Source organism: Oxyura jamaicensis, chromosome 7 (assembly GCF_011077185.1).
Source record: "Oxyura jamaicensis isolate SHBP4307 breed ruddy duck chromosome 7, BPBGC_Ojam_1.0, whole genome shotgun sequence".
NCBI classification, from domain to species: Eukaryota; Metazoa; Chordata; class Aves; order Anseriformes; family Anatidae; genus Oxyura; species Oxyura jamaicensis.
In genome coordinates this window covers 18257458-18276815 of record NC_048899.1, presented here as the reverse complement: position 1 = coordinate 18276815, position 19358 = coordinate 18257458, and the positions used below count along the sequence as shown (strand labels likewise).

The 19358-nt window shown below is 42.0% G+C and overlaps 1 protein-coding gene across 5 annotated transcripts in view; it reads left to right on the top strand.

Annotated features, from left to right (window-relative positions):
• TRPM8 (transient receptor potential cation channel subfamily M member 8) overlaps window positions 1-17919 on the top strand; it is a 43715-nt gene extending 25796 nt beyond the window's left edge. For all 5 annotated transcript variants that reach the window (XM_035331724.1, XM_035331726.1, XM_035331725.1 and 2 more), the window contains 9 exons: window positions 2266-2357; window positions 3342-3483; window positions 4624-4795; window positions 5169-5346; window positions 8485-8675; window positions 11170-11269; window positions 12198-12231; window positions 14528-14614; window positions 17283-17919. In XM_035331724.1, the coding sequence (XP_035187615.1) occupies window positions 2266-2357; window positions 3342-3483; window positions 4624-4795; window positions 5169-5346; window positions 8485-8675; window positions 11170-11269; window positions 12198-12231; window positions 14528-14578 (960 nt within the window). In that variant the 3' untranslated portion in view covers window positions 14579-14614; window positions 17283-17919. The remainder of the gene's footprint in view (window positions 1-2265; window positions 2358-3341; window positions 3484-4623; window positions 4796-5168; window positions 5347-8484; window positions 8676-11169; window positions 11270-12197; window positions 12232-14527; window positions 14615-17282) is intronic.
• Window positions 17920-19358: the final 1439 nt, after the last annotated feature.

Here is a 19358-nt window from a genome sequence, read left to right as displayed (position 1 = left end):
TTCCTGTATGTACCCAGCAGAGATCCAGGGGAAAGCCTTAGGGATAAAAACCTTTTTCCTATGCCACTATTTCTCACTAATCTGAGCAGGTAGAACAGCTTCAGATCCCAGTCATTGCATTAATAGCTAGTGGCTAGACTGTACCAATTAGCTGCCTCCACTCCCAGAATGTAGAACAGAGGCTTTATTGTGGATTTAAACACATTTAAAGCCAGGATACTGGCTTCAGACCTCTTTTGCCTGAATTTAGGAAATTTTCTCCCTAGCTTCCTCTGAGATAGATTGGTTGTGCATTGGTCTAACTCTTCAGTCAAAATGGTATCCATGTCCTTAGTATTTTTTAAAAGAGGGATGTCTCAGGTTTTGTTTTCACATCGAAGTAAGAGTAAAAATAACACTGCCTGTGGTCCCACTGTAGCTGCTGCAGTGAAGTAATTTTCTGGGGGGGAGAAATCAGCCCTCTTACTTGAGTGGTGTGTCTATGAAGGTGTCAACTACTAGAAATGCTTTTTTCATGCTATCTTCTTAGCCGCTCTCTTCACATAAAGCACCAGTTCACCATCATTGCTTTACTGAAAGTGAGACAACTTATATTTGTAGGGAGCTCCTAGAGAGATACAAGCCAGCGTCATGAGTGTAAGACACATTGTCCTCACTCAGTGCTCAACTTCTGCTACCTTAAATAGTAAAAAGGGCACGTATGGGTTCAAGGATGCAGAAATAGTGTCTGGGACTATCTTGAGCCTGACAACCTGGTAGCTGCCAAATCCTCGTCTTTCTTTAGCAATGAGTTCAATCAGGTGAAGAAAATGCAACAGTTGTGCAAATGGAATAGCAAAGTGTCACTCTCATAACTTCTGCATTAAGAAAAAGATTCCCTTTGATCTGTGTGTATCCCTTTAAAGTACCGGGAACAGAATTGCCATGGATATGTTAGTTATAAAGAGATTCAGTGATCAGTACTCTACTGATTGAGAGCCTTGGTTATTTCAATGTAAATTAAGAAGAAAATAAAATTCTGGTTTGTAGCAATTTACAGCTCTGGGATATGCAGGAAAAATCTGGAAATTGATCTAATGAGCCAGCATTTTGCTTCCTGAAGTGCTGGTGCTCTCCCAGGGGACTGCACCCAACACAGGCTGCAGCACTGTAATGGCTTGTTGCACCTCCAATTATCTGCCAGTGCATGAAATTGCTTTCAACAACAGCACATGAATTATGGGGTTGGAGCTGATTTTGCTGATCACACAAGTCAGATCACCACAGGCAGGAATAAAGTTAGGGAGTTAATGTGGGCAGCTGACTTTCAGCAGAGGCTTTGCAGTGGATTTTTTTATAATTAGGGCTTGGTCTGTTTCTTTAGACCCAGTGGAGGTTTCTCCTGATTAAACTATCTCTGACTTAGACCCAGAAGTTGGTTGCACGTGCTTTGGATCCACGATGCACTACCAGTTATTTGATCTGGAATAGGGTAGAGATTCTCATTAGTCTTGCAATTCAGAATTAGAGTTAGGTAGTTAGAAAAATAAATTAAATTTGTATCTTTGAATAAAACGTGTGTGTAGCCATAGACAGATCCCTGAATGAGCTATGTGAAGAAAGAGAAGCCCTGAAACAGCAACCCTCCTGCCTCCCCGCAGTGTTTTATCTGCTCCCAGGGGGCTAAAGCAAGACTCCTTTGACCCATTTGGCAGCAGTTTTGCTGGAGCATACCGTGACCTACTCTGAAGCTCCCCTAGCTGCATGTATGTGGTCGCTCAGCACATCGGTCTCAGCCCATGTTAGGAGCACTCCTTCCTCTCCCTATGCACATGCATCTGTGTGAGCTGGTTGTGTCCTGTGAGCACAGTAACCCTCACTGTGACACAGTGCTTGTGTCACCGATCTGCCTAACTGGTCCTAGTGCAAGAGCATTAGCCTGGGCCATCTGGGCTGCAGGAGAAAATGTGTTAGTGAGCTCTAAGTGTAGAAAATCCCAATCTATTGTCCTATTAAAGTTAACAAGAAAAACGATTCCAGTAATGTCTGTCATTGCTGTGGATACTAAAAACAAATCCCTTGGGGGAAATTAAAAACAATCTGACCTCTGCCCGTTGTGTGTGACAAAAGATTACTTGGGCAAGGAAACAACCCTTAACTGTTGCAATTGGTGGAATATTTACCCATGAGGACATCCAGTGGGAGAGACCGGGGGAGGACATACTGATGTATGAGCTCTCCAAGTAACTGTGCAGTGGTTACTGTCTGCTCTTTTTTCCTTTCCAGTGGTACATGAACGGCAGTAAGTATTTCTTAGATCTGTGGAATGTTATGGATACTCTAGCAATCTTCTACTTCATAGCAGGAATTGTGTTCAGGTGAGCAGCGCCTTTTCTTATGGCCATGCTATGGCCTTTTCTTTCCAGGTTTTGACTGCGACCTCTAACTAGATTTTGGGAAACAACATGTTCCTGAAACACCCTGTTCTTTATGAGGGCCAGGCATACTGCCAAATCTTGACTCTAAATTTTTAATGGCAATTAAAGAAATAAAATAAGGTGATTGGACAAACCACCCGCATGCAGTATTTTCTCTCTTTGGTTTAATGGAAGGTGAGTCTATCCCTGGAATCAAAGATGGCTTCCCTAAACTCAGATCCTTCTGGGCCATCAGACAGCCCTTCTTCATCTCTAGATTTGTGTGAGCATGTTTACAAGAAAATGGTTGAAATGGGTGAAGATTTCATGATACATGATAATGACTTGTTATACAAAACATATCAGAGTTGTAGGATAAGCTGGGTAATATCAGAGTCAGAAGTTCTTCGGGATTTTCCCTGGCTCCTACTATCGACTATTTAGTGTAGTAATCTGGACTCTTGGACCTCTAGTGGGTTGCGTTTGATTTTTCATACAATAGTCTAAGAGAGTGTCATTAGCTCACATAAACTGCTTAACATGAATGGTTGAATTAACAGCCATGGCAAAGAAATTGTGGAAATACATTTTCAAGTGTAGTTGTTTAGTCAACTGTAACTTGGTTCTCGTTGCCAGAGTGCAGCAGAGTGGCTGTTGCACTGTGGTGTTCTGGGAGGCAGGGGGGTGAGTAGCTAGACATACAAGACTTCCTCACTGTAATAGTTTTCAAAAGGAAGAGGAAGCAATGATATAGCTAAGCTAGGACATGTGTAAAGAAAATGTCATCAGGCAGGGGTGGGCATGGGCATGGGACCCTGGATATCTGTGCTCTGTTTTCCAGATATTCACTTTTTGCTCCCCATTTCAATGCTTCAGTGTATTTTTGTGACTTCCGCATGCTTTACCCAATGCTTCTCTTCATTTTCTTTTTGCTGTCTCCATCAGGCTGCGCTCATCTGATGAAAGCTCTTGGTATTCTGGGAGAGTCATTTTCTGTTTGGACTACATAGTTTTTACTCTGAGACTGATCCATATTTTCACCGTTAGCAGGAATCTAGGACCCAAAATTATTATGCTGCAGAGGATGGTAAGGTTCTGGCAGCTACTCAAGTGAGTTCAAATAAATGATGTGACAAGGTGCCACATCACCACTGTTCTGCTGATGGCAGCAAGTTCACTCCTTCTCTTAAATCTGCTAAACAGAATTAATTAAGATTTAAATAGGAGCTAATTAAGAGCAGGGCCTTTTCCTCTTCTGTACAAGGTTGAATTTCAGTCTGAAAAAAGACCGGGCTGAAGAGCAGATGAGAAGCTTTTCTCCCTGGTGGCTTTTGTCTTGCATGTCTCAAATGTTTCAGTGGTTTGTTTCAGTCACTCTTGTTGCTCACATGGGTGTTTAATAAACAGGAAAACAGAAGGGAGCAATATAGGAACAGCACTGCTGTCTTCCACTGCATCTGTCATCTGGTTTTATTTTGCCTCATACCACTGCTGCAAAGCTGAATTCTAGGGAATATCTGGTCCTAGAGTGCCTTATGACATGGAAGCAACAACGCAGAATTGTTTCCTGTACATTTTTCTCTCATTTGGCCTTTTTCAAAATTTTTCAAAAGAGACAAGTTTTTGAATAAGTCTAATAATAAAGCTGCTTGGGGCTAGGGGAAGGGCAGATCTCGGTGGAAGTGGGTCTGCAACAAACTGGAAGGCTCAGCTAGGATATTACCAGTCTTTGCTTATCTATATATTGTTAAGAGCTGGAAAATTATGAAACCAGTAGTCAGAGCACCTGGAACACTAATGCCAGTTTAAAGACATCCAAGGTGGCATTTTCAGAGGTGGTAACTGCTTTCACCTGACACTTGGCTGCAAGGTTTACCGCTACAGTTGTTGCATAAATAGTCTTTACATGTGGATTTGGCTTTTGTGAGTGAAGCCTGTGTGATGCCAGTGGGATGCTCTATATTCTGAAACATCTTAGTTTTATGGTTCTATAAACATTTTCTAAGTTACCTGCATGAGAATGGTCAGTTATTTCTGTATGTGCATATTGCTTACTGTAAATTTATGGAACAGTGATCTGAAAATTTGCATAGAAATAGTGAATGCTGCTAGCCACGTAGGCTTTTCTCATACTTGTTCTCCACCCTCATATTAAATCAGGCAGAAAAAAAGCCATGTATGGCTTGCAACAGGCATACTGATGTATTTGCTTGTTGTCTTTTTTCAGATGATAGATGTCTTCTTTTTTCTCTTCCTCTTTGCTGTGTGGATGGTGGCCTTTGGTGTGGCCAGGCAAGGCATCCTGAGGAAGAATGAGCATCGCTGGGAGTGGATATTTCGATCTGTCATCTATGAGCCGTACCTGGCTATGTTCGGCCAGTACCCTGATGATGTTGATGGTAGCTATCTTCTGTGGGTGGTGGAATGCTCTGTCCTTTCAGTGGCTGTCCAGTCCTGTGTTTGAGTGGGAGAGGAATTCCTTCGTCTGTGGTCTTCAGGGTGTCAGCAGCTGACTGGTGGCCCTAGCTAAGGCCTTTGGAGCAAGGCCTGCCACATGAAATCAGTCCCCTCACTGTCCGTATTTCTGACGCCCAGCATGTGCCCTTTTATTCCCTTTTCTCCAAAGAGCAACCAAGCAAGGTTTTGTGTCTGAATGGGGAGGGGGGAAGGAAGAGGCCACATGTGTTGTGTTCAGTTGCAGTACCTGGGGCTAGGACCAACAGAAAGAAGGGGAGAGGGCTCACTGTTTGCTTTCCACTCTTGCCCCCTGAGGTACGACCTACAACTTTGACCGCTGCACCTTTTCTGGAAATGAGTCCAAGCCCTTGTGTGTGGAACTGGATGCCAACAACCAGCCCCGCTTCCCAGAGTGGATTACTATTCCCCTGGTGTGCATATACATGCTCTCAACTAACATCCTCCTCGTGAACCTGCTTGTGGCCATGTTTGGGTATGTAATAAAGGAGTGACCATTTGCTTGTGATCACTGCATTGATATCCCTCTGAGAAATAGAATGAAGTCCTGGAAAATGGCAGGAAGACATGCCTTGGAGTCTGCCTGTCACTTTCCCAGAAAAACTGCTGGGAGTAGTCTGGAACAGGGTTCCAAACTCAAAAGAGACCTCACAAGTTAAGGGTGGTGTGGGAAGGTGACCAAAGGCAAGGTTATTCAGCATTTCTCACAGTCGTCTGGCCGAAGCTGGTACAGTGTTCTGGGGATGGGTTGCTATATGTCCTTTTGCTACTTCCGTAAGTATTCTTCGCATGCAGTTTTCACAGAGGACAGTGAAATAAATGAGGTTTACCTCAAAAGGTTTGTTCATCCTTTTGTATTAAACCAACTGTCTTTGTATCATGGAAGAAGAGCAGATTTCTTAGATGTTGGTGTTATGACAGGAATACTTGAGTTTCCCGCGAGTTTTTGGAGTGCATGCCATGTTATCTGCTTAGGTATTGTACAGCTTTAATACTTTTATAACTGGAAACAATTAAACAGCTCTTAGCCATCATCACCTGGAGGGAAGAGCTGTCAGCTAGATCTTAGGAGACATAGTCGGTGTTATATTTGGAGTTTCTAACAGGCCTGTAGTCTCATGTGTTACCACAGTTCATGCTGTGGAAAAAATTAGGGTGTATGACTCCTATGTTTAGCAAAGCCTTCTTCCTTGTGCCCCTCATTGCTCCTGTGGTGGGAGGGTTTCCTGACCATAAGTACTGCTCTGTAGAATTTTACCCTGAGATTAGGTAGGAAGTACATTGAGCTGCTTCATCTGTTTGCCCTCAAGAACCCAACATAGCTGGAGCCAACATCTAGCAGGAAAGATTGTCACCTTCCCAGGGTCACAGGTGTACTTGCCTTTACTGCTGTTGCTCTTTGCAAATTAAAGCTTTGTGTGATAGCAATGCAGGTGACATCTTCAAATTCCTTCTCCCTTAGATCAGGGGAACTGGAACATGTAAAGGGACTTAGTCTTGAAAAATGCCATCACCTCTGTTTTTATATGGTAATTTATCTTATAGTAATGTTCTGTGATTCTATACAAATATACCTGTCTGCGAATCTACTGGTCAGGAGGCCTATTCTGTCTGTGAACTGTTAGACCATGCAGATGGATCTGAACTGACCTGAACTGTGCTGCTGGTAACTGCTGGCTTAATTGTATAGCCAAGTCAAGTCCAAATGGTGGCAGTTAAGCACATCACCAAGTGTATGTTGATTATGTTAGGACCAGCCAGAGCAAACCAAAACTAGTCCTTGGGGAAAAGTTCCCTGACCTCATTTGAGAAACTTTTGGTGTTTACACTGTAAGCTTTAACTCAGAGTTGAGTTAGTCATGGAAGCCCCTCATATCAGCCTTCTGGAGCATGTTGCTTTCCAGTTTCATTTCTGACTTGTGAATGCAGTAAGGTTGGTGTTGTGGCTCTGCTCTCTTGCCCAGCCCTGCTTCTTTGGTGTTTCACAATCCCTTGTAATGTAACAAAAATAATTACAACCCATGGGCATTGTATATGCAACAGCCACCACTGGCTCTTCTCCTTGGCAGAGATGCTTAAGGTGTTTTTTTTGTTTGTTTGTTTGTTTTAACCAGCTTGGAGCAGTTAGTAGGGTAGGGCAGAGCTAGGCTGTGGTCCATGCCATGAGTTGAGAACCCCTCAGCTTCAGGATCTGCTCTTCCCTCTGCTCTGAACACTATTCCCATGCTGACCTGGACTACAAAGAGTCAGAAATGTGAGTTTTGGCAAGGCATCTAGAATGAGTGCCAGGAAAGTGTTGAAGCCTATCTGTCTATTATAGCTGTGTTTTCCTAACCAGCACAGGACCTGGAAACATAAGATAATGTTTATACTCCCTGGAAAGGGTGAAAGAAATTCACATTAATAAAGGAGAGTGTAGCAGTAAGCCAGCCGTACCTTAGAAGCCTGTGGTATTTGTTAGAACACTTATTTTAACAGGATGTAATGATAAAAGTTCTGGGTTATACAGTTATGCCAATAAAAACTTACCTTTTTTTCCAGTTCAGCTAATTTTGTGGAAGGACCTTACAGGAGTTCTCTTAGTTCACATTAACTGTGGACTGAACAACTTAATCAAGCAGGAGTGCTTCCTTGTACTGAACTCAGGAAGGCCTGTGGGATAACAGCAACCAACATGTTTTCGTGATGCAGTCAGAAATGTCTGAACATGAAATGGTTCCTCCAAAGACCTGCGTGTACATTGTATTTGTCAATCTCTAATAATGCTGATGTCTATGAGACACCAGTCCAATCAGTCTCTATCTATTGTTAAAATTAATATATCTTTGGGACTAATTTTGACACAGAATCCAACTTATGTCTAGTATGCATTAAGTGAAAAGGATGCATATTACATTTCACATGTTTTAGATACTTCTGAAATTCAGGATTATATTTATCATCTAAAACAATAGATAGCTTCCACCAGAAGACTTGCAGGTGAAGGTCTTTGGTTATCTTGTGTAAGGGTCCATTAGGATCTCAGCACAGACATTTTGAAAACATCCACCTGCCATTTAATGACAGCAATAAAAGGTCAGCCAGTCTGTAAGTTGCTTCCTCTTGTGGCTGTGGCTTTGCTGGGTTTGGACAGTGCTTACATACAGTAGGTTTGATCCATGCCTGAAGCTCTCATTAATACTGCTACTAAAAAATCTCAGAAGCTTTTTTTTTCTGGAAATAGCTTTTTTGTTTGCTTAGAAAGAAATAAGTCAGCTGGTGAATTAATGAGATATAGTATCTTGCAAAGAAGCATTCTGTTCTCATGTTAACTGGAAGAAAATTGCCTACAGCTAAGGTAGTAAAAGTTGTGGAATATTTTCTTCCTGTTCCTAATTTTTCCAGTTTGTTTCTAACTTTTTTTTCCTACTGTCTTAGTTCCTTCCCTTTTCAGATTGCTCTCTAAAAAGGTGCACAAACACAATAACCTTCCAACCAGTAGAAATGAACAACTCCAGAGTGACTTTTCAAAAACTCATCCTAGTATAAGAGAAACACTGTGCAACTTGCCTCTGGTGCAGTTCTTTGGCGAATAACTAATGATACATGCATTTTCTCTTTCTTTGCCTGTTAGTTACACCGTTGGATCAGTACAAGAGAACAATGACCAGGTGTGGAAGTTCCAGCGTTATTTCTTGGTCCAGGAATACTGCAGTCGCTTGACTATCCCCTTCCCTTTTGTCATCTTTGCCTACATATTCATGGTGATGAGGAAATGTTTTAAATGCTGCTGTAAGAATGAAAGTAAAGAGCCATCTATTTGTTGTGAGTAGGATTATTTTGTATTGGAAAAAAAATGTTGCTGGTGTTGTGATTCCCATCTCCCACCCCCCAACAGCTTTGGCTTTGGTCTGATCAAAGAGCTTTAGTGTTCTACCGTGAGATCTGCTCCACTTGAATACTGTGCAGAGTTATCCAGTGCTCTCCTCTCTGAGCTCTTTTGGGGCAGATTTACCTCAAATATGTAAACCTATTAAGTCTTTTATTCAATTGTATTAAGGATGCCTTTTTGGTGCTTGTAGCTTTCAAAATTTTTTGCATAAGAGCACTGAATAAAATTAATTCAGAGCCATTTCAGCAGCAGCTGAAAGTCATCTGCATGTTCTGCACAAAAAATGTAAAATCTATTTCTCATCAGCACCTGACAGTGTATTCCTCCTGCACTGTTCCCAAGTGCACTGATCCCTCATCTTGCATGCTCTAAATGTTTAGGTAACTTGTGAAAGAGATGGTGACCTTAGTCTCTGATTGCTACTCTACCTTCTGGGATCGTATTTCTTTTTTTCTTTCCATTACAATCTACCAGCTAATATAGTTGGTAGCTGCAAGGGCAGCCTGGCAGAGCAGTTTTCTTTAGAGGCTATTCAGTCTGTGAGTGAGTGAAAGAGAATACAGAGACTTTTCTGGGCTGTGGTGGATGGACAAGTAGGCAAACCAACTCAAAAGCACAGGAGTGGCTCAGCCCTCTAGTTATTCCCTCCTTAATTCCTCTGTCAGAGGGCACAGATATGAATTGCGTTAATAAACTTTTTTACCCCCAAGAAATTGAATATTTTCAATTTTTAAGTGCTATTCAGAATCAGATGAGAGACAATAAGATGAGTTAATTGACAGACTTATTCCTCTCCATCAGCATCCTGACTGTTGCCCTGCAGCACAGACAGGATTTGTGAGTCGTTTAGGAGAAAGATGCCTGCTTTGGGCTACAAAATTCCTTATCATTGACTAAATCATCGTGGCGGTCCAAAGCACTTCCCTTTCTGGGGAGGTTGTTTAACTGCAGATATTTCTGTCAGATGATGCACAGTTGATCTTCCAGGGAAAGCAAATGAAAGAATTAATTTAAGCCTGAATATCACTTTGGTTTAGCTGCTGTTGGGTACTGAGAACTGCATGGAGAAGCATACTAATGCACTGACTTGCAAAATCCTGGCTTTCCCACTAAACTCTTGTAAAAGTGTTCTGGTTGGGATTTGGGTGAATAAATGGCCATTGGTGTCTGGAACAATGAATGATTGTGAAGTCAGAGGAGCAGTGTGTGGAGGAATCAAAACTTAAATCATTTGTCAGCTGTTGGCTTCTTTTGTTTCAGGAAAGGGTTTTGGGGGTTGTGGAGCGATGACTGACAGAAAATCCAGGCTTTGGAGCTTCCCTAGCTCCCTTGCCTCTAGCACAAAAAGCTTTTGTTGTGGGCTTCCCTGTGTGAAATGTGTATATGCATAGGAGAAATGCAGCTCAGAGCTTCCATTCCCAAATAGGCATTATTGTCACACTCTGCACTACGTGATGCTGAAGAGGGATGTTTATGTCCTACACCAACAAGCCATGTGCCATGTGAAGCATAGATTTATTGAACCCAAAGAAAGCACTGGAGAGTTTAATACCATTTCAGTGTTAGTCCTCATGAGACTGCCTCAGTTCCATTCCACTCCTACATTTTTTGAGCTAAAGCTTTTTCTTGAATTGAATTAACTGCTCCTGCAGGTACACATACACCAGTGCCTCTTTAGAGGGCAGCAGTTGGTTTGGAGTTGCCAACAGATAAGAGTCTAAAATTGATATACAGGCCTTGTGCTGATGATTGATGGGAAAAACGTGGCTAACTTTTTTTTTATTAATACCCATGTGGTTCGTGCTAATCTGGTTGGAACAGGATAAAATGCAGAAATATTATCCTAGAGGACTTTGATGTCTTGCTCTGTGTCATTCTTTAATTTACAGCATCAACAGGAGATGCTTTTTAGAGAAGACCATATTTCAGCATTTTGAAATATTTATATTCAATGAAAAGTCATACACATTCTTAACAGATGTTACTCTTAACAGTCTAATACAGGGTAATGTAGAAACAATAAGTGCAAACAAAGCTGAAAACCACAAAGCAACTTTGTGTCCTATGCCTTGGTGAAATGGCATAGGACACTTGAAATGGCTTCCATTTCACCAAACACTTGTGCTAACCAAGACTCAAAAACAAAAATTTGCTATTTATTGTTTTTTTCTGTGGGTGTGTACATGTGTTTTTTAAACCAACTCTGATTGCCAGGAGCATGCAGCAACAGGCATCCATGTCATGTTTATCAGAGCTGTATCACAGGTGGGAAGTGGGGCTGTGAATGTTCTGTATGCAGAGGAGGTAATCATTAGCCTCCAGATGCAAGCACTAATCCAATCTTTTTGCATCTTGACACTGGAGACGCAGATGAACTGAATCTAGTGTGGTGTTTTGTGTTTGTTTGTTTTCATTTATATTCCCCAGGCTCAAAAAATGAGGACAATGAAACTTTGTCGTGGGAAGCTGTCATGAAGGAAAACTACCTTGTCAAAATCAATACCAAAGCAAGCGATTCATCGGAGGAGTACGTCTGCACTTCTTTGTCTTCAATCTCTTAACTTTCTGTTGAATATTTTTAGTGAAACAAAGTTTTCAGCAGCTCTAGATGTTTACAAGCTAATCCAAATATAAGTAAACTCAGCATCAACTTGCCATTTTATTTTTTATGAAAAATGACTTTTGCTTCTTTTAATCTGTTGCTGTAGATTGGCTTCAGAAATAGTTGATTGAGCTGGTAAAATGCAAAGACCACCACATCATGACACTTTGATCGTCTCTTGGATCTGTCCCAGCACTTTCAGAATAATAGTATAAGTGGAAAGAGAAAGTAAAGTAAGCTAGAAGACAGTAACAGTTGCCTGCTGTGTATGATGGCTTAATTTTGTAGCTAGCTTCCAAGAACTTCAAAATTTCCCTAAATCAAATGTAAGGAAAGAGCTGATAAGAACGGGTGGAAAAGGCCAGAGACTTCTCTGTTCCTTTGCCCATGCAGTGTACATTGCCATTCACAAATATATATATTTATGTTAAGACTACACAGAGGAACTCAGCATTGGATAGTAAGTTAAATACCCCAAAATACGCATTTAAAATTTGAAGCAGAAAAGTCTTGACAAGAAAAATGGAAAAGTGCAGCACTAACAGTAATTGATATGTTAAGGCATTTGTAAGAAAATAAATGAATTTTAAATAACGAAACTGTTCCTGACCAGTGGCATCTGCAGGCAATTTATTTTTAACTGATCTCTGTCAACATGCAAAGAGGAAAGTCTTCTGAAACCTTCAAATTCAGTAGTTGCCTTACATAAGCTCTTTGGCCATTGAGGACTAGATGTATTAGCTACAGAGACTTCCGTAAGGCAGTTCTGCAGTTTTGCAGTGGGAGGGTGGTTAGCCAAGACTTTAATTCCTGGATTCAGCCCCTCTTTTCTGTGTCTTCTTTCTGCTTTCAGGATGGTGCATCGATTCAGGCAGCTGGATGCAAAGGTACTTGTTTCATACTGCTCGTATTGGGGGATGTGCCTCTGTCTGGTAAAGCAGGTACCAATCCACCTGGAAAATGAGAACCACCAAGAGCCATTTGCAGTCTTTGTTGCTGTTGCCAGGACCCCATCTTCATTGTGCTTTTTTAATGGGCTCCTTTGCACCTTTGATTCCATGTGTAGTTTCATATTGTGCTGGAAGATGAAGTAGAAAGATGCCTACTCTAGTATTGGAGAAGTGTTTTTCAGTACTCTTTATTGGATGGAAAGCAGTAAAAACTACTTCCATCTATAAAACTGTAGTATTTCACTGTTCGTATGGCCTTTGAAACACTGATGGGAAGAAGAGGCATTACACAGATCATACCCTTCTCAAACACGTTAGGTCAATTTTAGCCTCTACTGCTGAAGGCACACGATAATTCTACATTTTTAAAAAAATTAAGTTCTGCTTTTAAAATGGAATGGCAGTTCAGATACTGTGGCAAACCTGGTGATACTTCAGACAGCACAGGCAACACCTAGGTAAATAGAGAATGTTCTGTATGTATTTCAGGGTGGGAAGATCTGTAATTATGGTTAAAATGACCAGTTCTCATCCGGTTCACAGAGACATACTGTGTTGAAGCTATATAAAGCTGCCAATCTAATAGAGACCCTATCATTATCAAAATTGTCATACAAATATACTTTTTATGACTGTGAAACTGAAAAGACCTTTACAATGGGTATTATATGTGAGAGAGTGACTGTTTTGTGACTTTTGTCTCTGAAGTGGCTAGCAGTTGCACTCGTGTGAAGAAGTCCAAGGGTAAAAAGGCTCACATACAGTTCAAAATACATCTTTTGATTGTTTAGTTTGCAAAATCATAGCTTTCTCTCAAGACTGAAATGGAAATGGTGAGTGGCTGAGTATGTGTTTCCTCTTAAAACAGAGGAAATACAATAACCTTAATTTTCTACTGAAAAGCGATACCCAAACAGTGCCTCTTCTGTGTGATGGAATACTTTAGAGCTGCATTGCAGCAAGATGTTTTATCTGTTCATACCTTCAGCTTTAATGATGGAAATGTACTGAGGCCAGTGCTTAAGAGTAGTGTCCTTGAGAGCAAGAACTCCAGGGATATCTCACTGACTCTCAATTGAGATGATGATCTAAAAAACCAAGTCTGAGGACATAACCAAGTCCTAGGCATAAGCCCTGATCATGGGATAAACTTTTCTTTAAAGCTGTTGTGAATGTCTCAAGGTATAATGAGCATTGGTTACAGCATGAGAACATAAGGTTAGACTTTGAGAAGAACTTCGAGCAGTTGTGAGATTAGTGCAACAGGCATCTCTGTTATAGGCCTTGATCAGGATTGTCTAGTGAATACAGCCTCTGGGGGCTGCTCCAGATGGCCTTTTGAAGTTCACTCTAGCCCTTTATGCTGTTGTTTCTGTGACAGAGCATCCATATTGCTCTACCTAGACTTTGGAGGCTGCTCCATCCACAGGAGAATTTTTTCTCTAAAGTTTTTTTTTTTTTTTTTTTTTCTGAAAAATTGTAGTGACTTCCCAAAAGAAAAAGATCTTGTTCTATGTGAATCACAGTGCTAGAAACTGTTCCTTGGTTTGGCATCTCTGGACATGTGTAACAGGTGATAAGTGAAACAAGTGTTTAAAAAACAACTACACAAAAATGTACTTTTATGGTAGATTGGCTCCACACAACACTGATCTGCAATCTTTGCTTTGAAGGAGCAAAAGGAGATAGAATATAGATGGACACTTGTAGCTGTCATGATGCCTGCTTGTTAACTGTCTGGATTACATATTTATTAGGGCTCACTGCATTAATTGCATTGCTGAAAATGGTAATGGGTAGTATACTTTCAAGTACTATTGTATTTCAGATAATATTTGGAGAGGAAATTATTTGCTAATCATATTACTTCTTAGTATTACTTTCCTGTGAAAAGTAATATTAACATTACTTCATTTGCCACCATGGTGTGACTACTGAATACAAAGAAAAGTCAGTCATTGCTTTCTTAACTAGTTAGCTAACTACTCTTGCTAGCATCCGCAGAGTAGCCAGGTAAGCAGGAGTCCAGATTAGGGGTTTTATGTCTGTTGCTGCTGATCGGTTGATGCATGGTATTTTCTAGAGTATGTTCTAGAGTATTTTAAGGTACTTATAACTGCTTGCTTGTTTTGCTCTCTTTGCTTCATCCTGAGCTGCGATCTTCTGTTGGAATGAGTGAGTTAGATTGACTTTATATACAAACACAATTTATTTTTTTTATTTTTTTCTTAAGCTTTCTGATTTGAAAGGCCTCCTAAAAGAGATTTCCAGCAAAATCAAATGAATTCAACTGAAATCCTAAAGTAACTATGTGAGCAGGGTAAGTCCTCTTTAAATCCATTCTCTGGCTTGACTGATTAATCATCAGCTGTGATGGTAAACCATGTTTCTGGAAGAATGATTGGTATTAATTATTGATGCTTGTATAGATGTTGTCTAATATTGGAAGAGACTTAAGAACTAAATTCTCTTCCTCGTGTTTTTTGTTTGTTTTTCTTGAAAAATATAATTTTCCACTTGGTGTTTCTAACATTTTTGGCAAGGCTTAAAATACCTTATTCTGCTCCCTTGTCTTTTGAAAAACTGTGAATGGACCAAAGTTACTTTAGTTGTCTTTGTGCTGGAGGCCCTCTGGAAAATTAGGAGCTGCTATGCTGAATCCTTTATAGTTGACTCGTTTTAACTTGGAAGAACATAAAAGCCAAATAGAGACAGATGTGTGGGTAGGAGTAACACTTATTTTCTCACTATCAAAGTGGGGCATTATGGCAGATCACTATAGACTTTCTGGGTCCTATACAATGAGCTTTAGAGTTAAGAGTTGACTCCAAGTCTCCTGAGCTACAGTCCAGTGTCTAGTCATAAGCCATGTGCCCTTTTCCATTATGGTCTGTGGAAGAACTGTGTTGGGGCCACATGCCACTAGAGAGCAGAGCTCAGCACCTGCCCCTCTGCTCCCCTCATGAGGGAGCTGCAGGCCGCCATGAGGCCTCCCCTCAGCCTGCTCTGCTTGGGGCTGAATACACCAAGGGACCTCACCCACTTCTTATACGCCTTCCCCTCTAGACCCTTCCCCACCTTTGTAAGCCCTCCTTTGGACACTCTCCAATAGTTTTATGTCCTTACACGGTGGTGCCCAAAACTGCACACAGTACTAGAGGTGAGGCCGCACCAATGCAGAGCAGAGTGGGACAGTCCCTTCCCTTGACTGGCTAGCAGTGCCGTGCTTGATGCACACCAGAGTACTGTTAGTCCTTTTGGCTGCAATATTAGGAAGGCTGAGGAGTTAGACAGGTGGTTCTGTGCGCGGTCTGCAGTGGACCCACAGCCAGAAAAACCCACAACCCACAGCCTCAAGACAACACAGAAGGGAGTGATAGTGAAAACAAACACAGGGAATGGCAGCTTGCTATGGCAAGGACTAGTGGAGGAAGAGACTTCCCCTGTTGCTTGAGGTGCCCTTACAGAACCTCTTTGTAGATACGGGGACTGCAGAAGAACTGTTACACTGGGGAGATGCAGGTGTTGACAAAGCCAGCTCAGCCTGTTCCCTGTAGAATGACCAGTCCAACCAAAAAGCAGTGATGGTGATAGTAATAGGGGTCTCTCTTCTGTGGGGAACGGAGGCGCCCATTTGCCAACCTGAACTACTTTCAAGAGAAGTATGTTCCTACCAGGGACTTGAGACATTTCCAAGAGACTACTGCCCACTGCTGCTATTTTAAATGGATACCAGTGACCACCAGTGACCAGCACAAGGTGTATCATGAAGGACTATGGGTGGGGCATTGAAATCGGGCACAGCCGACATTTTGCAGTCACTCACCAAAGCAATCCTCCAGGGCAGACACGTGCTGCAGCAGAGCGGGGCTTTGTTCCTGCATTGAGGCCACTCCAGCCAGCTGAGGGAGCCGCCAGGACCTGACAGCCTTCCCAAGGGAGGCTCATGAGGTGCAGGCAGAGCCTCCTAGATCTGTTGCTTGAGAACAGAGAGGGTCTTGTGGGTAATGTGGCAGTTGGTGGCCATCTTGGTCATAGTGAAGCAGTTGAGCTTAAAATTTTTGGTGACAGAAAGAAAACGGCCACCAAAACTTCCCTCCTGGATATGGGGAGAGCAGACTTCAGGCTGCTCAGGGAACTAGTTAGCAAGGTCTCCTGGGAAACTGGTTTTGAAGGCATTGGTGTCCATCAGTGCTGGTCAGTCATTAAGCACTGCCTCCTAAAATCACAAGATCAGGCAATTCCAAAATTTTGGAAGTCATGCAGGCAGGGCAGAAGGTCAGCTTGGCTGACCAGGGATCTTCTTGTGGAGCTTAGGCAGAAAAATAAAGGGTATGGCTGCTGGAAGTAGCATCAGGCAACATGGAAGGACTACAAGGATGCTGTTTGCCCTTGTAGGGAGAGAATTTGTGCTGCCAAAGCCCAATTAGAGTTGAAGATGGCCAGGTCTGTGGGAGACAATATAAAGGGCTTTTTAAAATATGTGAACAGTAAAAGGAAGACCAGAAAAAACATAGGTCCACTACTTGATGGGGATGGTCACTTCAAAAACAAGGACATAAGCAAAGCAGAGATGTTTAGTGCCTTCTTTGCCTTTGTCCTCAACACCAATGATGGATTCATCCCAGGATGCTCAGAGAGCTGGCTGACATCATCACGGGACCTCTCAATTATTTTTCAATGGTGATGCCAGCAGTGCGTCCTGGCAGCCAGGAGGGCCAACCGTATCCTGGGATACATCAAGCACGGCATCACTAGTCAGTCGAGGCAAGTGATGGTCCCGCTCTACTCTGCGCTGGTGCAGCCTCACCTTGAGTACTGTGTGCAGTTCTGGGCACCACAGTACAAAAAGGACATGAAACTGTTGGAGAGTGTAACCACAAAGTAAATGGAGACAATAGGATTTATTATTATTATTATTTGGTTTTCATAAGACAATGTGTTCTGCTTGTTGGGTGATGACATTAAGACTGTTTCTCTCCTGTCAGAACTCCCAGGTTACCCAAGCTTTCCTGTTTCCTTATCTCCCCAGATGTTCAATGGCAGAAGGTACTCCTTATCAGCTTCTGTTAAAATGTACTGTTAATTCCAAGTGCTGTGCTGCTGCTGCCAAAATCACTCTGCTTTTGAATTTCACTCAGAAGGGTTTGTTCATGGGACTCCTTTACACATTAATTGCTTGTCTTAATGAATCTCCCTTCCCTCTTCATGCAGTAACCAGATCTAGCTTGTTAATTATACAGTCTGTCTGTAGACCTGCTGAAGCCTGTAATGCTGGTATGCCAGAATGAAGCGTATTGTGGCATCATCCCCCTGGGGAAAGATAATCTTTGGTCCAACACCAACATCTGGGACTTCACAAGAACAGTGTAAACTTACTCCTGCTCTACCTGGAACTGTGCAGCAATGCGGAAGCTCAACTGTTGCAGTCTTGCATGGAAGGGATACAATTCTTATTGAAATAGTTCTGAAAGGCCTTGTGTGTAATCTTTGCTTGTTTCTACGGGGATAATTTTTATACTTGGAGCATTGTAATTTGTTTTAATTTTTTCAAACGTCTGTTTGCAGATGTTTGTATAATGGATATAAAATTGCAAAGATTGGCAGGCTTTACATTTTCTTATACTTGCTATGGTGAGGTTGCTGTTGTCTTTCTTGAGATAGCAGTAGAATCTTGTGGTGGTTTGTGTGGTATAAATGGTGCATTACCAGCTGAAGGAAGACTACTCTGAATGGCATGCATATACCTCAGAAAATATTGTATCCATCTTCATCCTCAGTGACTAGGAACAATCTCTCAACATGTTTGATTCTGGAGACTTAGATATTTTCCTTTTGCTGGCAATGGCTATCTTAGTCCATACACTTTACCATGACTTACAGTCTGAGTGCTGTCAGGCAAAATATATGAGTGCTTAAGCAGATGATATGAGATCTCCAAGTGACTAGTTGGTGATGGTGGAAGGGGAACCTCTGTGGTAGCAGAACACTCCCCAGGGTAGTCAACTTGACTTATGCAAATAGAGCCATCTACTGCCTGGCTAGAAACCAAAGTCTATGTACAAAGCCTGTTTCTGTGCACAGTAGTATTATGTTCCAGTCCACGTGTGCTGTGAAAGCATCTTGGCCCATAAGGTGAAGACAACCAGGACAGGACAGGGCTACAAAGCATGGATGTTTGGGGGAATGTTTCTGCTTCTGAGATGCAGTCAACTGAGGTGTAGCTGACTGACCAAAGAGGCCAGTACATGTGTGCGTTCTGCAGGGAGATCTTTCAAAGTGACCTCTTTTTCTTAACACACCCAGAATACATGCCAGACCCTTTCCTGCTTCATTGTTTACTGAAGCTGCTTCTCTAGCTGTCTTCACAGTTGAAAATGGAAGTTTTCCAGGGAAAACTGTGATGAGGCCTTGCCAGAAGGGTTACTGCCTTTTTTTTTTTTTTTTTTTTTTTTTTTTTTTTGCTTTTTCACATTACCTAATATTACTGTATGCTCTGCCTTACCCAAAGCTGGGGTCTAGAGCATTACCAATAGCAGTGTTATATAAAAGTGTTTCAGTCTTTTCTTGTAAAAAAGATTACAAAGTCCTCAGTAAGACCTTTGCTTATTTCTGTGGCACATAGCTCACATCGTAAGTTAAGTCTTAAGATAAGTCTCCTTTCTGGAAACTTTCTTCAATGTCACTTGTATGCCTCAAAGTGAAAGTTGTGCTTGCAGTGCATTTCTTTCACGTACAAAACCTGTAGTGTACTTGCCAGAAGATACAGTGATGTGAATGATGAAAGTAGCTTTGAGACATAGCATGAAAAATCAAAACTCTGCAGCAGCTTGTCCCAGCTCTGCCTGCTGTACCAGCAGCAGGAATTGGCCCCATGGCTACAAAGCCCCGAGTGCCCAACGTGGGCCCGAGGTGCCCAGGGGGCTCCCTGGCACCCTGTCCCAGCCCTGCCCATGTCTGGGGGAGCCTGGCTGGGTCCCTCACACAGAGGTTTTGGAACCAGGAGTCCACAAAGTGCTGTCTTGACATAGCTCATCATACACAACTGAAACCTTTAAGCAGGG